Raw genomic sequence first — 24,024 nt, forward strand, 5'->3', positions numbered from 1 at the left:
ATTTAGATTAAGATAGTTCAATCGATAAAACATCGACCAAAAACCATACTAGCCTGGAGCATATATGTTTATGGTAAATAACGTAGTGGCATTTTGTAAAGTTTTATATAACCGGCTGATAGCCTATTGTAGTAATATTCATAATACGTTAAACGTAATAATATCCATTTTGTAGATTTTTGAGATTATCCATAAGAAATAACGAAAATAAATCGCTTGGCCTTTCTGTAGATTAATAATTTGGAGCTTAAATCATAGGGATAAAGTAAAAAATCTACTGCTATATAACTTACCATTAAAATAATGAAACCACAAATATATTTCATTATAATTTATTTTTAATATTAAGTGCCAGCATGGATAAAACATTATTGTGTCGTATTGCTTTAGTTGGTAAGAGGAAGATTTACCATTCGCTTAATAGAAAAATTTAAATCCCTACTTTCAAATTACAAGTATATGGCACAGACTATGGTACAAAATGTACAGGATTATTAAACTACCTATATATAATAAACCTAATATCACTTTATTTAATGATAAAACCGATGCAGGTAAGCTGAAACGAAGACGAGCAGTATCAACCACAACCGCAGAGCTGAAAATAAAAGATGAAAGATTAAACATTTCGAAACATTATTACACTACACTATATTGTAATATTTGAATGTCGGAGGCTACTAGGGAGGTGCTGTTTGTCCTCCGATTTAATGGTACGGTTATCGACCAGACTAACCACGTAGATGTAACAATTTTTATTTTTTTCAAGCTACCTGCGTTTGAAACCCGGATTTACTAAGATATGTTTTATGTGCGCGATTAACAGTACCCTTTATAATGAAAATAAAAATTGTAATAATGCCGCACCTATCGCTGTCTCAAAATTTTATGCCATTTGACAGGTTGAAATAACTGACGCAGTAATTTGTACACAACAACACACACAGTTAACACGCAAATAAATAAATACTAACGGAGCAGTGACGATGCGTAATCAGATATTGGTGCCTGATACTCATCAGATGCTTCTAAAAACTGATAAATAGCTTTAAACCCAGTGCCATCTAATCGATCATTTGATCGAAATGTTACTTTGAAAAAGTTTCGTTCAGATTCTACGTGAAATTCTTTCTGCTGTCCACAGTATCTACCATATCTATTGTCTTCAGTCATGTAATTAGAAAACTCTACGTAATCACTTGCTGATTCAGCTTCACACCTGAAAGAAGGTTATTCATTATTATAATATTGAGTTTGTTTATACGGTAGATGACAAGTTTTATTATTAAATTTTGTCTAAAAGCAAACAACCTCAGTTGCAAACTAAGTTGTTAGAGTTATGTTTTGTTTAAGGAGGAAATAAAATATATAATAAATGCGAATTATGATTAGTGTAGGTTCTCAAAAGTGGGATTACAATATTGTTCTGTAATATACTTACGGTGATACGCCTTCTATATCAAAATGAGTAAAGTGAAGGTGCACTTTTTCAGTTTGTCCTCCATGAAAAAAATAAGAACATTCTGTATCCCTAGGGTATGGGCCAGGAGAGTTAGGAGATGCAAAGGTACCATTTCGAGCTTCTGTGCTATTATACACGAAAGCACAAGGAAATTCTTTAAGTTGTCTTCCTGATGATATACCAAAATCTGAAATAAGAACAATAAAGTTGTAAGTTAGTATATATAAACATTTATTCATGTTTGTCATCATAATGGGTTACGCCTTTGTGACCTCTGAAAGTGATATGAAAATATTACTAAAAAGAGATCATACTTTCAACAAACGAATATGAAATTTTAAATCCCCTAGCGTGTCTTGAGGATTGTGTCCCTCGAAATTCCAGCATAAGTTTAGGGCCATTTGACATGATAGGTTTTGGAAGATCCACACCACAGAAAGTTGCTACATTTTCTAATCTTCCATCAACGTTAATAAAAGCTTGAAGGGAATCAATATTCGAACATCTGTAAATAAAGAAATGCTACTTAATTGGATTTATATAATTAATAGTGGTTATAAAATTATATCAGTAGATTAATAGATTATCCTATGTTTCTTAAATAAACTTTACGTAAATGTCTATATTATTTTGGTATAATACAGTGAAAGATAATGTATACTTACTCAAGTGAGCCATCCGTCGGTTTGTATAAGAAGAAATCTTGAAATATCAGCCTAATTCGTTCTTTTCCCCGTCCAAAAAACTCATAATGACAGTGGGTATTCGAAGGATATGCAAGAGGATAGTGAGGTGAAGTTAGCGTACCATGCTTCGTCCCGTCGCTGTTAAATTCTTGATGGCAGGAGGAAGCTGAAAATAACAATAGAGATTAATATTTATATAAAATCAAAGTAACTGTGAAGTCATTATTATTATATGTATAGTGTGTACATTTTTATCGACTTGCTATTGCCATGGTCTTACAACACTATTATATTTTGATATGCACGCATGCGCTTTGTTCTGCTGATCGATCTAGGTAGCCCTGCAAGTCTGTGGTATTACCAACAGATTAGTTATCTGTATTCTTCAAACCATCGAAACATTTTGACTCTGCTAATTCCAATGTTTGTTATGTTATTATTGTTTCTTCAGAATTGTAAATAATTAACATAAAATGTATAATTTGTGGTATTAAAGTTTTAGTTTTCATTATCTCGTACTCAACATCGACTTAACTTAATTTAAATTCAATTATATAGGTTTATCTACAACTTAAGATGAATTCTTTTATATATATTTTATAATTGTGTTTATTAAATTAAAAAATAATTATGGCGGATTTTACACCATATTACGTAGATCGCGCGAAAGTTGGCAGAGCGTCATGCAAAGGATGTAAAGGTAACTGTCCAAGTGGGGAAATCCGGATCGCTAAAGTAGTGCCAAGTCCATATGGAGAGAATCAGCAAATGAAATCATGGCACCATGTCGATTGCTTCATGAATGTTTTTTTAAAACAACGTCCAGCCACAAAACGCATAGACTCCATAGACGAGATAGGAAACTGGGCAAGTCTAAGCAAAGAAGATCAAGAATACATTATAAAAAAAATTAATGAAATGGAAAAATTGTATGCAGACAAGCATAGTGGGAAATATATAGCCAAAGTATTGAAAAATGAATCCACCATGCCCAAAAACACAAAAACAGAGGCATTGATTAGTAGTAGTAGTAGTATTCAGTCTGGAATACTGACCGAAGACAATAAATTTTCGACTTTTCATACACTTTGTAGAAAAATATCTAGAGTAGATGCATATACAGATAAAACAGCTGCTGTAAATAATTTCTTTACCAAAGGATGTACTGAGAAATTTGAAGGTGACCTGGTTTTATGGTGTAAAATGTTACTACCTCAGGTGTCAAAACGAGTGTATAACTTAAAGAGTAAACAGCTAGTTAAACTATTTTCTAGAATTTTTATTACCGACCATGATGATATGCTAACTCATTTAGAACAAGGTGATATTGCAGACACAATTCAACATTTTTTCTCAAAGTCCAAGGCTGTAAATCCTGCATCAGAAAGCACTTTAACAATACATGACATTGAATACTTTTTAGGGGACTTATCAAAACTCACAAAGGAGGAAGATCAGATATATCAATTTAAAAAAATTGTTAAGAAGTGTACCTTAAATGACATTAAAATGTTAGTGAGATTAATTAAAGGTGATTTGAGAATAAATGCTGGACCAAAACATATACTACAAGGTGTGCACCCTGATGCCTACAAAGTATTTCAAACATCACGGGATTTAGATTTAGTCATAGAAAAAGTTCTTAAAACAAATGTTGTTAAACATAAGGATGCTTCTCAGAAATCCGTTCATGCTAATTTAAGTCTCATGACTCCCATACTGCCAATGTTAGCAGAGGCCTGTAAATCAATTGAAATGGCAATGAAGAAGTGTCCAAATGGTATGTTTTCTGAAATAAAGTATGATGGTGAGCGTGTCCAAGTTCATAAAAAAGGTAAGGAGTTTAAATATTTTTCTAGAGCTCTAAAGCCAGTAATGCCACATAAAGTAAGTCATTTTAAAGACTATTTACCACAAGCATTTCCAAAAGGAGAAGATATGATTTTGGATGCGGAAGTATTAATGGTAGATGTAAAAACGGGAAAACCATTACCGTTTGGTACTTTAGGTGTACACAAACAGTCAGAGTTTAAAGATGCCCAAGTATGCTTATACATATTTGACTGTTTATATTACAATGGTGAAGTTCTAATGGATATGCCCATTAAAAGGAGAAGACAAATTTTACATGAAAATATGGTAGAAGTTAAAAATCATATTATGTTTTCTGAGCAGCAGTTGATTAGGAAACCTGGTGATTTAGCTACCATGATTGCAGAGGTAAATCAATTTTATTTTATACTAGTTGCCCTGCTGCCTGCTCATTTCACCTTAAAATTATAATTTTACTTAGGTATATATCAACATATGGAACATTTTGCATAGGATTTTACTTAGCCCTAGACTTCATTTTTTCAGAATGATTATCTTAGTAAATAGAAATAAATTCTTCTTCTGGCCTCAAAGATTTATCTTTCTAATATAATCACCTATTTTTTTACAATTTCAGGTTCTCCAGTTAGGACTAGAAGGTCTTGTATTGAAAGATCTAGAATCCACATATGAACCAGGCAAGAGACATTGGCTTAAAGTAAAAAAAGATTACTTATTTGATGGTGCCATGGCCGACACTGCTGATTTATTGGTTTTGGGAGCATGGTTTGGTAAGCATATAATTTTAAGCACCTTCAGCAATGACCATGATTCTATTAAAAAAAATTTCATTTGTCAAAAAATTTATCATAAAAGTATTGTTTTTAATTTATTTACAATAACAGTAAATGTATAGTACAAATATATATTATATTGAGTTTAATATAGAAAACAAAATTCTAAACAATAAGATTATTAGACATTAAATCATTTAAAAAACATTTATTTGTTTATAATTTGAACACAAGTTTTTTAATATAATTACAGGAACTGGAAAGAAAGGTGGTATGATGTCTGTATTTCTCATGGGCTGCCATGACAGGCGAAGAAATAAGTGGGTAACTGTGACCAAAGTGCATACTGGACATGATGATAATACCCTAGAGCGATTACAAAAAGAATTAGCACCTTTAATGATGAAAATATCTCAAGACTATAACAAAGTACCTAATTGGCTGGATTGTAATAAAGGAATGGTTCCTGATTTTGTAGCATTGGATCCGACGAAACAACCTGTTTGGGAAATCACAGGTTATGATTTCTTTGAGTTGCTTAAATTCTAATCATTTCATGACTGTTGATGTAATATTTTATGTAACTATTTGATTAATCTTGAGTTGAAATTCCTTAATAATAATACATAATAAACTTTACATATTGATAAAGTATGGTGATGGCCAAAGTTTCAGATATAAAGCATGTTTCAAATCTCATATATCGGTATTTTCAGGAACGGAACTCACAAAAGCAAATCTCCACACCGCTGCTGGCATTTCTGTCAGGTTTCCACGAGTTACTAGAATAAGAAATGATAAAGATTGGGATACTGCAACCAACTTGGAGGAACTGAAAAATTTATTTAAAACATCAAAAGAAAAAACAGATGTCTCGCTTCTTAATAAATTAGCAGCTACCGCATCGACAAGTGAACCTTCCACAAAAAAGCAAAAGAAAAACTCTTTAGAAATAAAGGAAGAACCCAAAACATCTCCAAAATCACATAAAACTCCTACAAAAATGGGTAATTTAGATTCATTTATACAGAAAGATATTAAAAAATCACCAAAAGAACCAAAATCTCTCAATGAGAGTTTTACACGTAAACGCAAAAATAGCATTTCTGTGAAATCCGAAAATGACAGTGATACAGAGAAATCTATGAAAGACGAGAGTTTTCATAAAAAGAAAAAGAGAAAACGTGCTTTGGAAGAACCAAATTCTTCAATTGACAGTAAAATTAATTCTACAATCGATGAAAGTGTTGAAATGAAAAAAATTAAGAAATCTTCAAAGGATGATTCTAAAGATTTAGATACCAATTCCAATAGCGATAAAACAGTTCCCGAGTACATTTGCAAAATCGAAGATGATTTTCCCGATGATCCATTACCAGATGTTTTTCTAGGCAAAAAACTTGGGTTCTATCCAGATTTTATTAGTTTCCCTGAGGATGAGAGAAACAATTTTGAACGCCATTGGATTGCCTATGGCGGGACTGTAATCAAGAATATAAAACACATGGATGTTGATTACGTAGTTCACAATAATGAAGAAATAGAATTTAAGAATATGTTAAAATTAAAACGGAAATTGGTAGGTGAGATACGGCATGTGACTAAATATTGGTTAATTAATTGTATAAATAATGTGGAACTCTTAAATACTGTACACTATGCAGTGACAGTTATTCCATGATCAAGGTTAGGTCACACAATTAACACACCTGTATTGTAAACCTTCTGGATTCTTTTAAGTGTGTTTGAAGAAGTAAAAGTAAGTTTTTAAGAATTATTTTACTGTTAATTTTTTTAGTTATTGACTAATTGCAGGCTTAAATTGTGTCAAAGTGTTGTCGAAAATCAAGGTTATATGTGATATTGAGATAATTGCAAGTTTACTTAACAGAAGATTTAATTACTACTCATCTCCCAGTTAAAAACTTCCTGTTAGTACATCTAAAATGTAATTTTAAATAATATTGATTTATGTGTTTTTCAATATAATGTTGTTGACTTAGTTGAGTGGTTTTATTTATTTGACGGAGTTCTAATCTCATTACACGCTTACAATAACTTAATTCATTTAATAACTTGCAAATAGAAATCTGTAGAAATGGGATTAATAGATGTAAAACAAACGTGCTTTTCTTATTGTAAAATTTCATGTCAAACTGGCATTACCTTAATATAATCAGACTTAGTTATGGGGATTCATTGTGTGTGATAATAACGCCATCTAGTTGAAATCTACCAACTACCAATTTGTTATATGCATTTTTAACTATTCGTAAGTTATATTGAGATCACATATCGTCTCAAAATAACGTCAAACATGATCCCAAGTGAAGTCAAAACTTGGTAAAACCTAGGTGAACCACTTGTATACATGGCATCTACTAGTACTAACAGTACCTAACTATACTAGCTGAAACATAATTTTTAGTTAAGTGATCGCGCAACAGGTGGCGCTGAGTAAGTAAAAAGACTAGCATCAGCCAGTACTGGTGACAAGTAACTTCGTTATTAGTTTAATTTAAGATGAAATTAAAGCTTATATAATGTCCATGTTTAATGTTTGAATCCCGAATGGGCTCATAAAATTTCAGTGCCTACAAACACAAAATACATTTCCGTTCATGCGGAATCAGAGCTAGGACTACTGCGCCTTCATGTGTTTTAAGCACTGAGGCGGTCTGGTCTATGCCACACGCTATACGATAAACTAAATGGTAGGTTTTGAACTTTGAATATTTATTTATATTCAAGATCTCAAAACAATATGAGTGCAATATGGACACAGAATATTGCAAAATATAAACTATATAATAAAATATTCAAAAACTTAAATGGTCGCAAATAAAGAAAAAGCATAATTAATCTAAATAAAAGCTTAAAGAAAATAAAGCGTACGTAATTAGGAGCACAATGAACATATATATACACGAAAACTTAGAAGACTTATTAAGTATATTATTATTAGTCCTTTTAATTGCATAAGCTAGGCAGCCTCCTATTCACATAAACTTAGTATTATAAGATAAATGAGCATTCTAAATGTTGTTTGCAATTGTTAAATTTAATAAAATTTCACTCAAGTTCAAATGTTCCAATTACCACATTACTGCACTCTTATTGCACGACCTCTCTTGCGAAACCCTCGTAAACGTATACGTAAAACGCTATGGCAAAAAGGCTCAAACAGAACGTAACATTACATAGCCGCACTGGGATCGTGGAAAACAAATATTGCTCATAACAGTTGAGAACACCTCCAACCCGTATCGTGTTTTCTGCTTTAAATTTTCAATGAGTTCGCTACAACTTACGTACTTGTGTGTAAAGCGAATTAATTATTTACACACCAGGGTGGATTTCCGTACTCGGACTGCCCTGGGAATATTTACATTATAGCCATGGATTGCTAGGGTTTTGGGGAACTTAGATTTCCTATGGTATATATTTGTAGGTTTTCACGGGACTTAATTTGGAAAACATTCCAATGATTTTATGCTTTATATATTTCCATATTTTCTTCATTCGAAAGTAAAGTGACGCCGATGTTACGACGTTTTCGTTTAGTGTATACGAATGTATAAATGCTCACACAGGAAGATCCATTGGTGCACAACCGGGGCACAAACCCCAGGACCTTAGGCTTGAGTCATGCGTCAAGCCAATAAGCTAATAGCGCTCACAACATATATATGTACGAGTATATATAATTACTAAATTACGATTATCTACAGACATCTTACATATGAGATTAGATTGCGTTAGTATGAGACGCCAATCATCTAAAATGGATGTTTACGAGTATTTTTCAATGTAGAAAACTTTAGTTTATGATTTAATATTCATTGTTGAATATCTTCAAACGTAACAGATTTTCTATAAAAATACGCGCCCCAGGCGGCAGCCATCGACGATTTCGTTTTGCTATGAAAATTCAAGCAGTCTTGAAAATTACACCTGGAAATATACATATGTTAAACGTGAAAGCATCTAAAAGTGTAGGTACATTGAATATACAGGTATGCATTTGAAATGCACCTAATGTCCAGATTCAACTCTTTGAGCATAATTTTATCTTTTTCGACCTTTGATACATCCTCCCAAATCGTATCGAAGAGCCATATTAATATGTTACGTTGTAAGTACTTACGCAATAAAGAAATGTTATGCGAAATTTAATATGAGTCTTTACCTTAATTTCTATTACATCCAATTGTAATAAAAAATATAGGAAATTGAAGAAGTCTTTTGAACTTTAGGTTCAAATACATATGAAACTCAGTTCATTCCACCTTTCGTTTACAACAAAATGGGTCGGGAGCGCATCGTTGATTGATGTGATGTAGCCGTCTTTAAAAATGCACTGAATTTGAAAAGAGAATACTAGATTCGGGGAGTAAAGAGAGATTTAAACATTTTCACAGGTGTTTTACGAGGTGTCAGATAGACTTTAGTTATTCATGACTGTTTCGCCAACCTCCAGTTAATTATGTGTCGCGAGGTAGCTCTAAATTGGATAACTTGTACTGTCACTAACAGCTTCATATGTAAAATGACTGATAGATTCATATCGTATTTTGTTTCGAAATAACCAGTGAAATATGAATTAACTCAATATAACTGGGGTCTTTAAAATCGTAGAACTTCTTTTCTAGCGTGAAATATAATGAATATCCTTTTTCTTTTTTTAGCCTTTATAGTTAATATATAACAATGGTTTGTAATGTTATATAATATAAAAATGAATCCCTATTTCCCTTGGTCACGGCATCACGCGTGAACGGCTGGACCGTTTTTGTTGTGTTTGTTATTATTGTTTCTTTGGAAAATTAGAAAATTTAAGAATACTTAGCCAACGTATTAGGTAATCTTGACTTTTGGAACGATAGCAATTTTTTTCAGTGCATAGCGCTTTTACAATTCAAACTGTTTTGATGTAACCTTATACGCGCCAGAAACAAAGAATGTTGTATGTCATAAAGCATAATAATAATAAACACTTTCTTTCTGAAATATATATATTTTTTTAATTACACCAATTTGGAATCAATACTCATAGTTAAGACAGGACACCGTCTGTCGGGTCCGTTAGTGTTTTATCATTTACGTGGCACAATAAACAGCGTTTTTCATTGATTTATTATTTCTCATTATGACCAAGTTAGTGCTTTTGTTTTTCGCTTTGTAATCTAATTTCCACTTAACTAACTTCAACCACTGCTGAATGCAAACTTCAATCAATAATTCATTTAGGTATACAGATTTCTAGCACTAAAATTATCGCATCTACACGAGTTGTATTGACTATCTATCATGTATTTTCAACAACGAACGTTAGGGCATAAAACAGGAATAATGCATGTAGGTAGGTTTATTTGGTGATACGTTGGTATGACGTTATAAAACGGCCAGGAACCTTATCTGATGTTAAGTGATACCGCCCATTGACACTCACATTGCCAGAGGGCTCGCAAGTACGTTGCCGGCCTTTTATGAATTGTTACGCTCTTTCCTGGGAGGGCTCTAAGTCGAATTAGTTCGGAAATACATCAGTGGGCCTTTAAGAATTTGTGGTACCTACCACGTCGTTGTGATAAGGGTGGAATTTCGTGTTCTTTCTTAACGTCCGATGATGAAAAAACGATATAAATATGAGCCTGAATCTATGAGTATAACTATAACTTTATAAGACACCATTTTTTAATATTGTAGTTAATGTAAATATGAAATATTAAGTTTACACCACGATTGCGCCGTAATTTACCAAATGTACAAATGGATACATGCAACTAATTTCTCGTTGGAAAGTACTAGCCAGAGCCATTGCTATTTTAATCTGATTAGGGAATCGGTGAGTTGTAAATGCCCGAGTTTGCTAATAATATATTAAACATACATAGTTCTCCTTCCCCTTTGGATTCCGCTTCGGTTTTTCTGATATTTTTTGTTGCGAACAACTAGATATAGTCAAGCTTAATCACTCAGAGTAGTGTTGGCCTAGTGGCTTTAGCATACGACTCTCATCCCTGAGGACGTAGGTTCTATCCCCGGCTGTGCACCAATGGACTTTCTTTCTTTGTATGCATGTAACATTCGCTCGAACGGAGAACGAAAACATCGTGAAGAAACCGGCTAGCCTTAGACTCAAAAATTTGACAGCGTGCGTCAGGAACAGAAGGCTGATCACCTACTTGCCTATTAGATTAACAAATGATCATGAAACGGATACAGAAATCTGAGGCCCAGACCTAATAAGGTTGTAACGCAATTTATTTATTTTATTTAAATCACTCAGTATCAATCACAGTTTGATTGTCTTTTCAGACACATTAGCGGTTTAAAACATTAAAAAATATCATATAAGATAAACGGGTTGTTAATGTGGTCATACATTCGCAAGTTCCATTTTAGAAAATTAAAATTAACGGCATATTTTGTCTCTAAACGGAATATGTACACATAAAGTGACTTTTTCAAGTCGAGTTTCATACATTTGCTGCAGGTGGGTGTCATTTTTATTTACATAGTGTGCTCGCTTTTTCCATTGGCTTCCGCGGAAACATCCCAAAATTCGAAAAGCTTTTAGCTTTCAAATTATAGCACTCGCAGCTTGAGGAAATTTTAATAAAAATGTCGAATGTATCGTGAAAGGAAATTGCCTGAATGAAAACTTCAATGTCTTGTTTTTTTGTGGAAATTCAATGACACCAGGAATTTTAATCGCATGTGACATTTCGTATACAACATTTTATTTGGTTTAATATATTTTATATAAAATACTGTTATTATAATTATATAATTAATGTCTGTTACTAATACAATTTCATTACAGCTTCCTTTTGGTTACAGGGAGCAGTGTTGTTCTTATCCCTGAGGTCGAAGGTTCGATCCCCGGCTGTGTACCAATGGAATATCTTTCGATGTGAGCAGCTAACATTCACTATCAGAATGCGGAGAAATAAACCTTAATATATCACGTTCACTATATTACAGCATGTCTTTCATTTCGGAATATCTAGCATACTGCTTATGGTACAATGTTATGTCTAAGTAAATGTATTAGTTACATAGATTTTGCTTTAAATATAATAAACTAAAAATTAGACATATAAACAATCAAATTAAATAGTTAATTCAAACAGTTTGGTTAAAAAACTACTACTAGGTACTAGACGTAGTATTTATTAAAACGATATTATTATAAAAATACCTTTATTAAAGTTATACCAACAGGTTGAATTTTTTATTTCTAAAGATAAAGCAAGCTTATTTCTTACGGAGATTTGTTGCGATTTAAGATTTCAGCGGATAAGAGATTAGACGATATTTAACTAGACTGTAGAAAGGTGAAAATAGGTCAGGACTTGAATTTTTAATTTTAAAACAAATAGGGTTTTAACAGCACAATTACTCCAGCAATAAATACAACTGAATATTTTATATCAATAAACGGAAGTACTAAAAAAAGTGTAAATCGAATTCGGGTTTTTACAATTACTGCTTAAACTAATAAAGTACCGAAACATGCTGATATAATAAAATTACAAAAGTATAATCATATCACAACGTATAGGACTTGTATCTATGGTATATAAAATCAGCTTTTAGGTTTGACCTAAGACAACGCACTTTGTTTATTGTGGCGTTCAGGTGACATAGTATATAATCTGTTGACATGATTTTATATGGCAAAATTCAAAGTAGACACCAATATACAAATAACTCTAATATGTCAAAAACAGATTGTATTTTTATACCCATGCATATCAAGTTAGGTTGAGCTAAGTCTTAGACATAGAGTGGAATTCTGAAACAAGACTTCTGCATGATTTAGACATGTATGGCAATTCAATGTATCTTATATACCTATGGATTATATATGGTATTCCAAAAGCCAAGAATTATTATAATATTATTCACAAATATTGTAAGCTAAAAATAAAACAGTGGCACTGCAACCTTTTTAGGTCTGGGTCTCAGATTTCTGTATCTATTTCATGATCATTTATTTGTCAATCTAATAAGCAAGGAGCAAGCAAGTGATCAGCATCAGCAGTTGATGTTTTTCTTCACCGTTCGAGCGAATGCTATTGCGCATATAGAAAAGTCCATTAGTGCACAGGCATCGATCCTACGACCTCAGGGATGAGAGTCCAATGCTTAAGCCATTAGTCCAACACTGCATAGTAAACCAATGACATTAATTTTTATAGTATTTTAGTATGGAAATATTTACGCAGTTAACTCAAAAATATCTCAGATATAGTGCTAATTATATTGATGTGGTCCGCATTCAAAGTAATCGTAGCCTCTTGTTGTACTTATTATACAGAAACCTTAAGGCTTAGACGACAGTAAAATACTAATCGTCGTCACGGTGTCACTACCATGTAATGCTTACTATGGGAAAATGATTGACTTCTTAAAGGTAAAGCCCTTTATAGCGTGGGCGAGTCTTAAGACCATAAGTTTGACGACACTATGTTAATGTTCTTAGTATATGACTTTTTTGACTATGTTTAAGTATTCGGATTTTTATATATATGGAACATGTGTCACAGGCGTCAATTAGTCCATAAATAAACACGCACATTTTTCCCAATATGTATTGGGATATCCAATATGTAAGCAATACCCAATATGTAAGCATAACAATAGCTTTTATTCCAATACAATAAAGGCCATAAAGCTTAAATAGAGCTGGAGGAAGTCGTGAGTTTCATAGATCTGTTTATGTTAAGGGAACACTGGCCACTGTTTGTCTCTGTCATGAAGTTTGCCAACGATTCTCCTGTTACCGGTGTTTTAGATAATAATTTACGTACTGTATTATCTTACGAATAGTTATGTTAACTAAAGTAAAATAGGTTTAAGTGAAAATATACTATATGTCATTCATAAAATCTAAATTATTATTTAAAGCAAGCAATTATTTAAGCAATTTATTTAAAGTAAAGAAAATTACTGTTTTGCCTCTTTCTGACAAACTGATTAGGCTGTAATGAAAAAAAATTCACTAATGTAATTTATATGTATGTGGGATTATTAATATGTTAGTATTATATATTTTTTTTGTATTTTTAGCGTCGTCTAGTGTAATACAATATTTTTTTAAATTATAATAATACACTACTCCTCTGCCATTGTGTCCAAGGACACAATCTGTGTGTGTGTTTTTCTATCTCTCAAATTTTTACTACAAAGATAGAATATATTAATTACAATAAACTATTCCACGAATGGTGTGTTACGCGCCTCGTGAGATATGCCCAGGCTTCATCGGTACCAATTTTATTTACAATATCCATGGGCGTACCGGGGGACTACACACTACTCTACATTGACGGGCCTTACACTCAGGCCCTTTAATCAATTTGATTCAAGAGCTATCAAACCAATTTCTGTATGAAGTTGGACAAATAAGACAACGCTCAAAATGATATTGTCCTGGGATATGAATTAAAAGTAAGGTATCATCTGTATAAAATAAAACCCAACTTGTCAATATTAAAATCTATTAATTTGTTCGAAGCTTTTAAGTTATTACTATCTATACGCTGTAAATATCGATTATATCTGTATGAGATCGATGTATCTTGTACCACACTACAAAATTTAAACATAAACATAATTACACCCATCAAGACGTAAAACATCTCTCCATATATGCATTGCAACATTTTGAAGTAACTAATTAACTAAAAGCATACTACATAATATCTACTAACTCTATGTACTGTTAACTGCCACAAGTATGTTTTAAGGTGTTTTAAAGTTACATATCAAAATTAACACAAATGTAAAACGTATTAATTATGAAAAATGCCAGCTGGTGTATTTCAAAAAAGGAATTCCTTCAATACATTTGATAATACCTCCAACTAGTTCCGTAAAGTATCTAATTTAGCAAATGCCACTGTTAACGTATTCATTGAACCGTTAATAAAACTTAAAAAGATAGCTTTCACGTTTTAAAGTTGTAATGGATGGAATATTCCACATTTCTAACAAAAAGAATTCTGATAATATAAAATGATGTTGAATCTACAAATGTGTTTTATAATTCGAGCTAAAAGTGTTTTTTTAATGTTTCCAGATATTTTTGCCTTATTACTAAGTGACGCTCATAAATACTCATTCAAACAAGTTGTTTAAGCATTTACATTTCTCTTTACCTACAGGTAAAGGATTCGACAAAAGGATATCGGAGCTCGCAGGCGATACAATAACAATATTCGGGTATAATTTCTGTTTGCAACAGCGGTGGTGCTGTATTAAATTACGAAATATCTTCATTAGAAACATCAGCAAACCGCAGTATGTCTTCGCGGTTTCAGTGTGCGGCTTTCATCCCAGACGTCGTAGATTCGAGGGAGTTTCTGTCAATGTGCGCATTAAACACTTGACGTAGGAACCATAGTATAAACCGGCGTTACACCCAAACATTCGACGGCGTGTGTCGGGCACAGATGGAACACGTGTTCTTATCTATTAAGAAAAAAATAATAAACACGAAACTAGTTTAGAAATACGAAGCCCAGACCTATACGGTGGCGCCACTAGTTTTTAAACAATATAGCGAATAATGTTCCTTTAAGTTTACATAAATACATAAACGGACAACGCTACTTGTGGGCGAACTGTTTAAAAACCTTCCGATTTTACAACATTTAAGGCAATCTTAACTGTGTGTGTGGGTGTTCTATCAATAAAAGGAGCACGTAATACCGGAAGTTAGAACTAAGCGTGTTCGAATTTTAAAGTCATTAATAACTTAAAACAGTACTAAACATCCAATTTTCAGGAACACAAGCTATGTCATAATTAATGAAGGCTTGGGACCGATTCATGCATTACTAAACAGTGAGACTTTGCCCACGTTATTCGCGTAAACTATGGACTTTGCATGAAACTTACGTAACCATGTGTACAATGACAATGAACTTCAACCTTTTCAATATCGATTTTATTCGTTAAGTTTTGGGCGCTATTTTAAGCGTTTTTGTTATTAAGTTTTAGTGTTAGAGTTTATATTAATTAATTAATTGTTTTAGATTAATGTTACCTCATACATAATGTAACATAATGAAAATTACCAATTACATGACATAAATCGAAACAATTTATTTATTTTAAAGTATGTTTATAAACTTAGTATTATTCATTATATAGAGTTTACACTGAACTGTGCAATAAAGCTATCCATCTTAATATTGCGTTTTAAGACAATATGTCTAAATTGTATTTAAAAACTACCTTTAAGGTATTGATATTTTAAGATTGCCTAACTTACTTGTCTACATTATTAATGTAAAACATATTGACAGATTGCGGTGACAAGACAAGATCATGATGATGATTTAAAAAAAAAAGTAGGTACTTTGGTCGATATTTGATCTATTTACCAAATACAGAAACAATTATACATAAAATTTCCAATAAACCTAGCTGTGTGTGTAAAACAGTATTTTTTCTACGTATTATGCGTAAAAATTGTTTAGCTTTATGGTGTGTCAATATTAAGTACACTAAAGATTTGTGGCTCTCGTGTTTCTGAGGGCAAATCGCGTAAATCTCCAATCTGGGTTAAAGGTGAGCCGCCGTAAAGGATTTTTTAAATTGTTTTTTTTCTATTTTGATTCCAGTCAATAACGATTCTATTACAATTTAAGAATAGCTAAAACTCCGGTATGTCAAATGAATTTCTGACTTACGGAAGTTATAGTTTGCGCAATTTCTCCGACCTCTCCTCCACCTTGCTGTGTTAGATTCATTGATTAGTCTCCCGAAATCTACCTTTAAGTAAATTGACACCAAATAAGCGATCTTCTTATTAAACTGTCAGTTTGGGAATATAGGGTATATAAACAAAAATATTATAATGATTTAAAAAATTTACGTAACATAAAATCTTAATTATTTTACAGCATCTAGAAGAAAAATAGCTAGCTTATTTTCATAACTGGCGCGGCCTCGCTTTGAAAGCTGAGAACTTCAACAGTCATTACATTGAAGTAAATACGAAATGCGGTAATTAAAGCAAATATAGTTTTTTGAACTAATTATAACAACGTTATTTTAAGGTTATAAATGTAACATTTATACACCGCGGAGTTATATTTTTGAATACTTTAATACGGCCATATAAACTTGGTTTTTAACTGTATTCCAAAGTAAATTTAACTCAAAATATTCAATTTTCATCAAACGTTAATTGACTACAGTTCTTTTAACCAATGCTATTTGAAAACTTCGGAACTATATTAGAAATATCGATATATAAGATATAATATCCAGGGAAGCAAAAACCCAATGAATTGGTAACATAAGTATACCTAGGGAACACTGAAAATGTTTAGAAAATGAAAAACGGCTTTATGTAGAAAGTAGTCGTTTTTAATTTTCTAAACATTTTCAGCATTACCTAGGTATAATTAAATTATTCAACGTTATTAATTGTTTGTTCAATTTATAGAAATTACTGTAATTAATTTTTAGTCAGTCACTTTTAATTATCGTAATGAATATTAGTTACGTAATATTCTTAATTTTTGAATATTATCAGTATGACATTCACCGAAATTTTTTATTTTTATTTAATGTTTTTATTGATATTAAATTTTTGTATCATAAATTAAGTGTCACACACATGCTTTTCTACACATTTTTTTAATAATTGGGGCTGCCTCGAACAGATTAATGTTAACATTATAATTTAATTCGTGTTGTTAAATAAGATCAGTGTTTTAGCTAAAACAGACTAAGTTTTAATGAATGGGGCTTAACTTTATTTAACGCCAAAATTTTATTAGTAAAAGCATTGTAGGGATGTTTTGATTACAGTATAAGTGCGCGAAATAAGCTAGGCATTTCGAATGACATCCATTAAAATTAAAAGCTGTTGCATTTCAAATATTTTTTATTCTTTTTTATTCTTACTAAAACTACATCTCGACTTGAAACTGCTCCCTAGTTCAAAGTATCATCAAAGTTTTGTAACAGCAAAATCTTGCCGTAATATATTTTAAGTGGCATGAAACAAAATTATTTAATTCTTTTCGCCTTAATATGTTTTTTTTTACTTATCCTACATTTTTAGCGGCTACATACCAACATGGGAAGCATTTTACTATGCTACACTATAGAGACGGCTCCTTTTACAAGAATAAAAATCTAAGTACTAAACGGTATTTTTATATATATTTCAAAGCCGTGTTCGAGTTTTGCGTTTAGCAACATATTTTGCGATTCATTTTTATTTTAATAGATGACCCTTAAATCTTTTAAACTACTATATAAAAATCATAAGGACTTGATTGAAGAATAAACTTTAATAAGAGAAACTGTGAACAATATTTCCTATATTATACATGCGGGGAAACCCATATGTCAAACGAATGATCCGATTTGGATGACTTGCACTGTTTACTAACTTAGCTAATAAAAATTAAAACAGATCATTCGATATGTTAAAAAAAAACAGTTTACATAAAATTTCAATAGATATTAAAAATTATCTATTTTAAAAAAAAAACGTATGTCGCAATAAGCCGGTTAAAATAATAAATGCTATAAGATGAATTCGCTTTCCACAGTACACTTATATTTTAAAAGCTGAGTTTTAAAAACATATTTGTTTATTTTTTCAAACCTATTTAATTAATTGTTACCCATTAATCCCTTGCGTTTACCTTTACTGTATGAATGTTTAATATGCATTTCACTTGTAGGATTTATTTGAATGCAAAAAATTAAGGAACATTATTTATTCATGCGAAAAATTTATAGAATAGTTTCTTAGTCAATTTTGAAAGCATATTTACATCGTGATATAATATTACTTATATCACTAGTAAATAAATGTATTAATATGCGTTCATCGTGCTTTTAACTCTGCTTGTGGGCTATACCTTTAGTTACCATTCATAAATTTTCGAATTTGCCATATTAGCTCTACGGATAAAAGATCTTAGAGAGGTTTCGTGGTAAGATTAGTACATGAGTGCCGATGTCAAACTAATCATTGAGACAATTGAAATTGCTGTTGAAGTTATTTGGAAATATATTAGAAAGTAAGCCGAATCTAATAATACGTGTAGTCATATGAAATTCTAATTTAATTTCCGTATTTTCGCCGAGAAAGCGACAAAAGGTGTTTTCAGCTCTATTATGCGGTTACATCAAGTTTTGCCTTTGTGTGACTCCATTAGATTACAGGCTATGTGAAACATCACAGGTTATACGAAACAAGCATAGACAATAAAGATAACCATAGACATTTTCAAACATAGCTTGACGCTCAACGCTTAAATGGCATCAGTATTACTTAATATTAACTTTGTTTTAGGCTGTTGGAAATGAGATTCCAATTTGTGTGTTAAATTTTTTAAATTCTAATTTAAATAACTGAAGAGCGATTACCTTTTTACGTGTTAAGAATTAATTAATCAGTTTTGAAAAGCCACGTTGTCAAATAACAAATGCAGTTAAATGAATAAAAGATATAAATTTTTTAGTCAAAATATACAAGGGCGGTTAATACATTAATTTAAGTCAAATCATTTAATAATACAAACAATTCAAATAATTGTTTTTATAATTGTTTTTTCAAGACAATACACAACTGTGTACAATTTCTGTACAATTAAAACAGCCAACAGCATATCCCGGACACATCCATTTATAATGGGCTGTGGTTGATAAAATTGTACTACAATCATAGTGTCCAGACTAATAACCGGTATATACTTTAAAAAAAAAGGTTTATTTTGAAGACAAGCCTTCATTTCTATGACACTTTTCTACAGTTTGTAAGTTAAAGATTTGCTCGACTGCTATACATAAAGTATAATATGACATGAGACAACTTTGTTCTAGTTAAATTTAGCAGTTCGCGTGTGTTATTACAGTTTGCAGAGTTCAGTCTTTGCAGTAGTTCCTGGAATATCTCTGTTGTATTTCACGTAGCACTCGTGACAGTTAATTAAGCTTCTATTAAAAATGGCGCGCGGTAATGATGAATAGGTATGCTGGTTCTAAACATTTTAAATGAGCTACAGGTTTCCAGAGGGAAAAAAAATACATTCTTACTGACGGATAGCTAATTAATTCACGGCAGCAGGCACCCACTGAAGTATATCTGAACCTATTCGACCCCTAATGTGTGTGCCGATTCTTAAGAGGCCAGTTATGCACTTGCGAGCCTTCTGGCATTGTGAATATCCATGGTCGGCGGTATTACAATAAACTGTGCCTCCTGTAAGATAACCCTGTTATATGTAAAAAAAATAGTTGTATCGAAAATAAGGATGGGTAATCTCAATAATAAACAACATTTATATTGAAAAATAAACGTATAGTTTATTTTAAATAAAATTCTATACGTTTATTAAATTATATGGTTGGATGGTTATTTCTTAAAATATTATGTAATACATTGTATTGACCTAGTGGCTTCAGCGTGCCACTCTCATTCCTGAGGTCGTAGGTTCAATTCCTGGCTGTGCACTAAAGGACTTTCTTTCTATGTGCGCATTTAAAATTCGCTTGAACGGTGAAGGAAAACGTTGCGTGTAAAACCGGCCTGCCTTAGACAGGTCAGGCACAGAAGGCTGATCACCTACTCGCCTATTAGATTGGCAAATGGTCATGAAACAGATAAAGAAATCTGAGGCCCAGACATAAAAATGTTGTACTACAGATTATTGTTGTTGTTGTTATTACGTAAATAATGTATCATGTAATACTCGTATAATTAAGTATTATTGAAATTACTCCATAACTTTCCCTAGTGATATATGTTTTGTGTTTATAGTTGCTGTCGTAGTGGGTTGAGCCCGTCATGGATATGTATAGATTTTATTCGGACCTGTTGAATAGTTATATTTATTTTCAATTTTACGGTGACATACAAGAAATACAACCCCCACATACATTGTGTCGTTTATCAAAGGATTTGGGCAATGTTTTTAAAGAAAACTCTCAGTTGCCTTGTTTTTATCGATATTTGCAATTTCCGTAGGGATCTTTGTTTGGGAAAATAAAAATAGACAACTAGTTTTCCCCAACCCACGACATCACTCCCGTAGCCAATTCTAGCGCAGTTTACCCTTTCGCCATACAAGTTTCGTAATAATTTGATTGAATATTAGGTCTATATTGAAATTCGTGTCTCATGCCACAACTATCAAATTTTTCTAACTTTTTTTAGAACGGCAGCCGGGCAAAGTGATAGGCCAGTATTACCCATGGACACTCTCAATGCCAGAAGGCTTGCCAGTGCGTTGCACGCGTTTTAAATCATATTGTTCTACCAGCCTCAGCTGTATAAGTACGATAATTTTGTTAACAGTGATATAAGTGATATTCTCAATAAGGCTTTTCGATGCTAAATTGTTTTTGTAATCCAAAAAAAACAGATCCTTTGATATCTTAAACCTGTAATTGACCCCATAATTCCGTTTGTACAAAATATATTGAAAGAAAACCTTAATTACACACATTATAAAAGATGTACTTTACTTCTCAGAGTAAAATGAGAAAGAGCACTACATCATACAGATCCCCTATGTCGTGGGCAGATAGTCTCCTTCATTTGACTACACACAATAATTAAAATAATAACTTAATATAATATTATTACTGAATAAAATATATTCATAAAAAGAACTGCAATTGTTATACCATAATTTGTCATTTGTCATACGAAACATTAACCAAACGCATACATTATTAGGTAATTGTTTAAAAGCCGTCACAAGTTGTCGTATCTATTGTAAATATTAAAACAATTTAATAATTATGATTATTAATATGTAATATTGGAGATTAGTTTTTCCAATTCCAGGGCTCAGTAAAGCTCAAATAATGAACTGGTTTTATCAAGCGATTAAAACGATTATGACGATTAATTAATAAAATCGGATCCATTTATTCGGTTCATTGCAATAATTCAGGATATAATGATGGTTCTTTTGGTTTCTTATTGTTCGTACAACTATAGGTCATATTATAGAGCATTAACATATGAAGTTAGATAAGACTGCGTTTAAGAAGACTGTAGATACGAATGTGTGCAAACGGGCAAGAGGCTGACCTGATGTTAAGTGATACCTACGCCCATGGACACTCTCAATGCAAAAAGACTCGCAAGTGGGTTGTCGGCCTGTTAAAAACAGGTACGCTCTTTTATTAACGGACTCTAAGTCGAATTAAATTCTTTGGAGTTCAACATAATGTTGGTGCGCGGCAAACTGTCTTTAAACGCTCAGTTGTGGAACGACGAGACGAGAAAGTTATTCTCTGAATATTTGCGAAAAAGACAAAAAGTTTTTTTTAGTTTAGTTTAAATGTGTCATTACTCTCAGTCTTCTAAGTAATTGCTAATATTCATAAATAGTTATACTATGACAAATCTATGGACTGTAAAACTAAATTCAATGTTTATATGAAATTGCATGATATTATATCCTTACATAATATATGAATCCTTCTGAATGAAACTACCTAACGACTGTATTTTATTTTTATTCATATACAGTGAGGACCGTTAAGGTGTTTCTCCTTATGGCTTTATGTATTTACTAATTAATGTGGAAGATGTCGCAAAAAGTCTAAACCAAAGAAAGTCTACGGTAAAAACGCCTCCATAGTTTATTTTATCTAAATTAGTTCGGAGAATCTAAATACCCTTAGGAAAAATTATCGATCGTAGTTTTATCTTACGTGATTGTAGTAGTAGTAGTAGTGATTAATACCTAGCGTTGCTACTTTCTACAAACCACTCCAAATAACTAACTGATTCTGTAAAAAATAAATGTTCATTTTGTAAAATATTTTAGCGAAATACAGTTCATCGGGATTAGAATGTCAAACGAAATTCGCTAAAGCAAAAGCGACACGAAAACCCTATCGTTTTCGTGTCGCTTTTGCTTCGAGTTTAGCTATTGATCCTCTATTGTTTTTTTTTTTGTTAAAAAACTAAATGTTTATAGAAAGGACGACCGAGATTTGTAAAAGTACGTCACACTTGAAAATTGTACAGCGATTTTCTTCTGTTTTGAGTAATTATAAATTATGTAGGGTGCAAAAGATGTTTGTAATATGGCAGCCTTAAAACCTTCCATGTGTTGAAAAGCGTTCTGAAGCTTATGGCCGAATATAAAATGAGCGAATTTTACGAGAAAATTTACTTAATCCTCATTTAAATGAGAAAATACTTATGAATGTTCGTCGACTTTACTTGGTTTGTTTGTATTGTTAACATAACTTGTTTTTTTACTCTGTTTTGGAATTTGTAATGTTAATAAAGTTGTTCTAAGACTAAGTTGGCCTACGGTACATATGAACATGTATTTAACATAAAGTGTAGAAATTATTACGCCTTGGAAGAACTTGTAGTTAGGCTCGCGACTGTCAACTTTGAGGTTGTGCTTTCGAATCACGGCTCAGCACCAATGGGTATTTTCTTCTATAGGCCCGTTTATCACTGGCTCGTGATTGTAAACGACAACTTTGCTAATGAGGCTCTGCATGTCAAAATCTAAAATTTTGAGGCGGTAAAATAAAAGTAATGTTCGCTATACAAATCAAGAATTTTAAGATCTAAGTGTGTACTCAGTCTCTCATTTATCAAAAGCGTTCATTCTTTGACAGATGGAAAAGTAATTTAAACTTAGATTGATCTATTGGCTTCAGGTAAGTTTAAGGATTAACTAAAACTATCTATCTATCTATCTGACTGTGATAACCCGATAGCCGTTTGACTGATGACTTCTTACTTATCTTTGATACTCTTCTTTAAACAGATAGATACACGAGCGTGAAATATCTGTCATACAGTCGTGCCCTGAATCGTTCATTAAAGGTTCAAGTTCATGATACATCCAATCGACAGGTGAACTGTCATATGCTCACATAAATCATACGTTATGTATAAAATTTTGTAGTATTTTTTAGATGTCATAAATTAAAGATAAACTAACGTGACTCGAGTAACTTAAACGACTCCTAAGTACGTCTGTAATTCTAATGTAAACGAATTTATTTTCCAATATAAATTAATTAATATGTAATTAAGTAAGTGTCGAGATCAATGATAGCAGAATTAGCGATGAAGTCCCAAAAGGATTACGGCTCAAGATAATTGCAAATATGTATTCTCTTAGAATGAGAAAGATATTCCCGAATAAGTCTTCAATCAATTTCGTTTTAAACGCCTCCATAGTTTATTTTATCTAAATTAGTTCGGAGAATCTAAAATGGAAAACATACC

General features: G+C 32.0%; 2 protein-coding genes across 2 annotated transcripts in view; one reads left to right on the top strand and one right to left on the bottom strand.

Annotated features, from left to right (window-relative positions):
• Nucleotides 1–385: 385 nt before the first annotated feature.
• LOC123714562 (suppressor of lurcher protein 1) overlaps nt 386–24,024 on the bottom strand; it is a 217,813-nt gene continuing 194,174 nt past the window's right edge. The window contains exons 11-15 of the mRNA XM_045668874.1: nt 2,128–2,314; nt 1,777–1,967; nt 1,442–1,649; nt 975–1,219; nt 386–598 (exon numbers count right to left, since the gene is read on the bottom strand). Coding sequence (XP_045524830.1) covers nt 534–598; nt 975–1,219; nt 1,442–1,649; nt 1,777–1,967; nt 2,128–2,314 — 896 coding nt within the window. The 3' untranslated portion in view covers nt 386–533. The remainder of the gene's footprint in view (nt 599–974; nt 1,220–1,441; nt 1,650–1,776; nt 1,968–2,127; nt 2,315–24,024) is intronic.
• LOC123714561 (DNA ligase 3) lies at nt 2,575–6,699 on the top strand. The gene is made up of 4 exons (XM_045668873.1): nt 2,575–4,368; nt 4,598–4,751; nt 5,008–5,271; nt 5,471–6,699. Exons 1-4 carry the CDS (start codon nt 2,779–2,781, stop codon nt 6,433–6,435), a joined length of 2,973 nt encoding a protein of 990 aa, XP_045524829.1. The 5' UTR covers nt 2,575–2,778; the 3' UTR covers nt 6,436–6,699.

Source organism: Pieris brassicae, chromosome 9 (genome assembly GCF_905147105.1).
Source record: "Pieris brassicae chromosome 9, ilPieBrab1.1, whole genome shotgun sequence".
Classification (NCBI taxonomy): Eukaryota; Metazoa; Arthropoda; class Insecta; order Lepidoptera; family Pieridae; genus Pieris; species Pieris brassicae.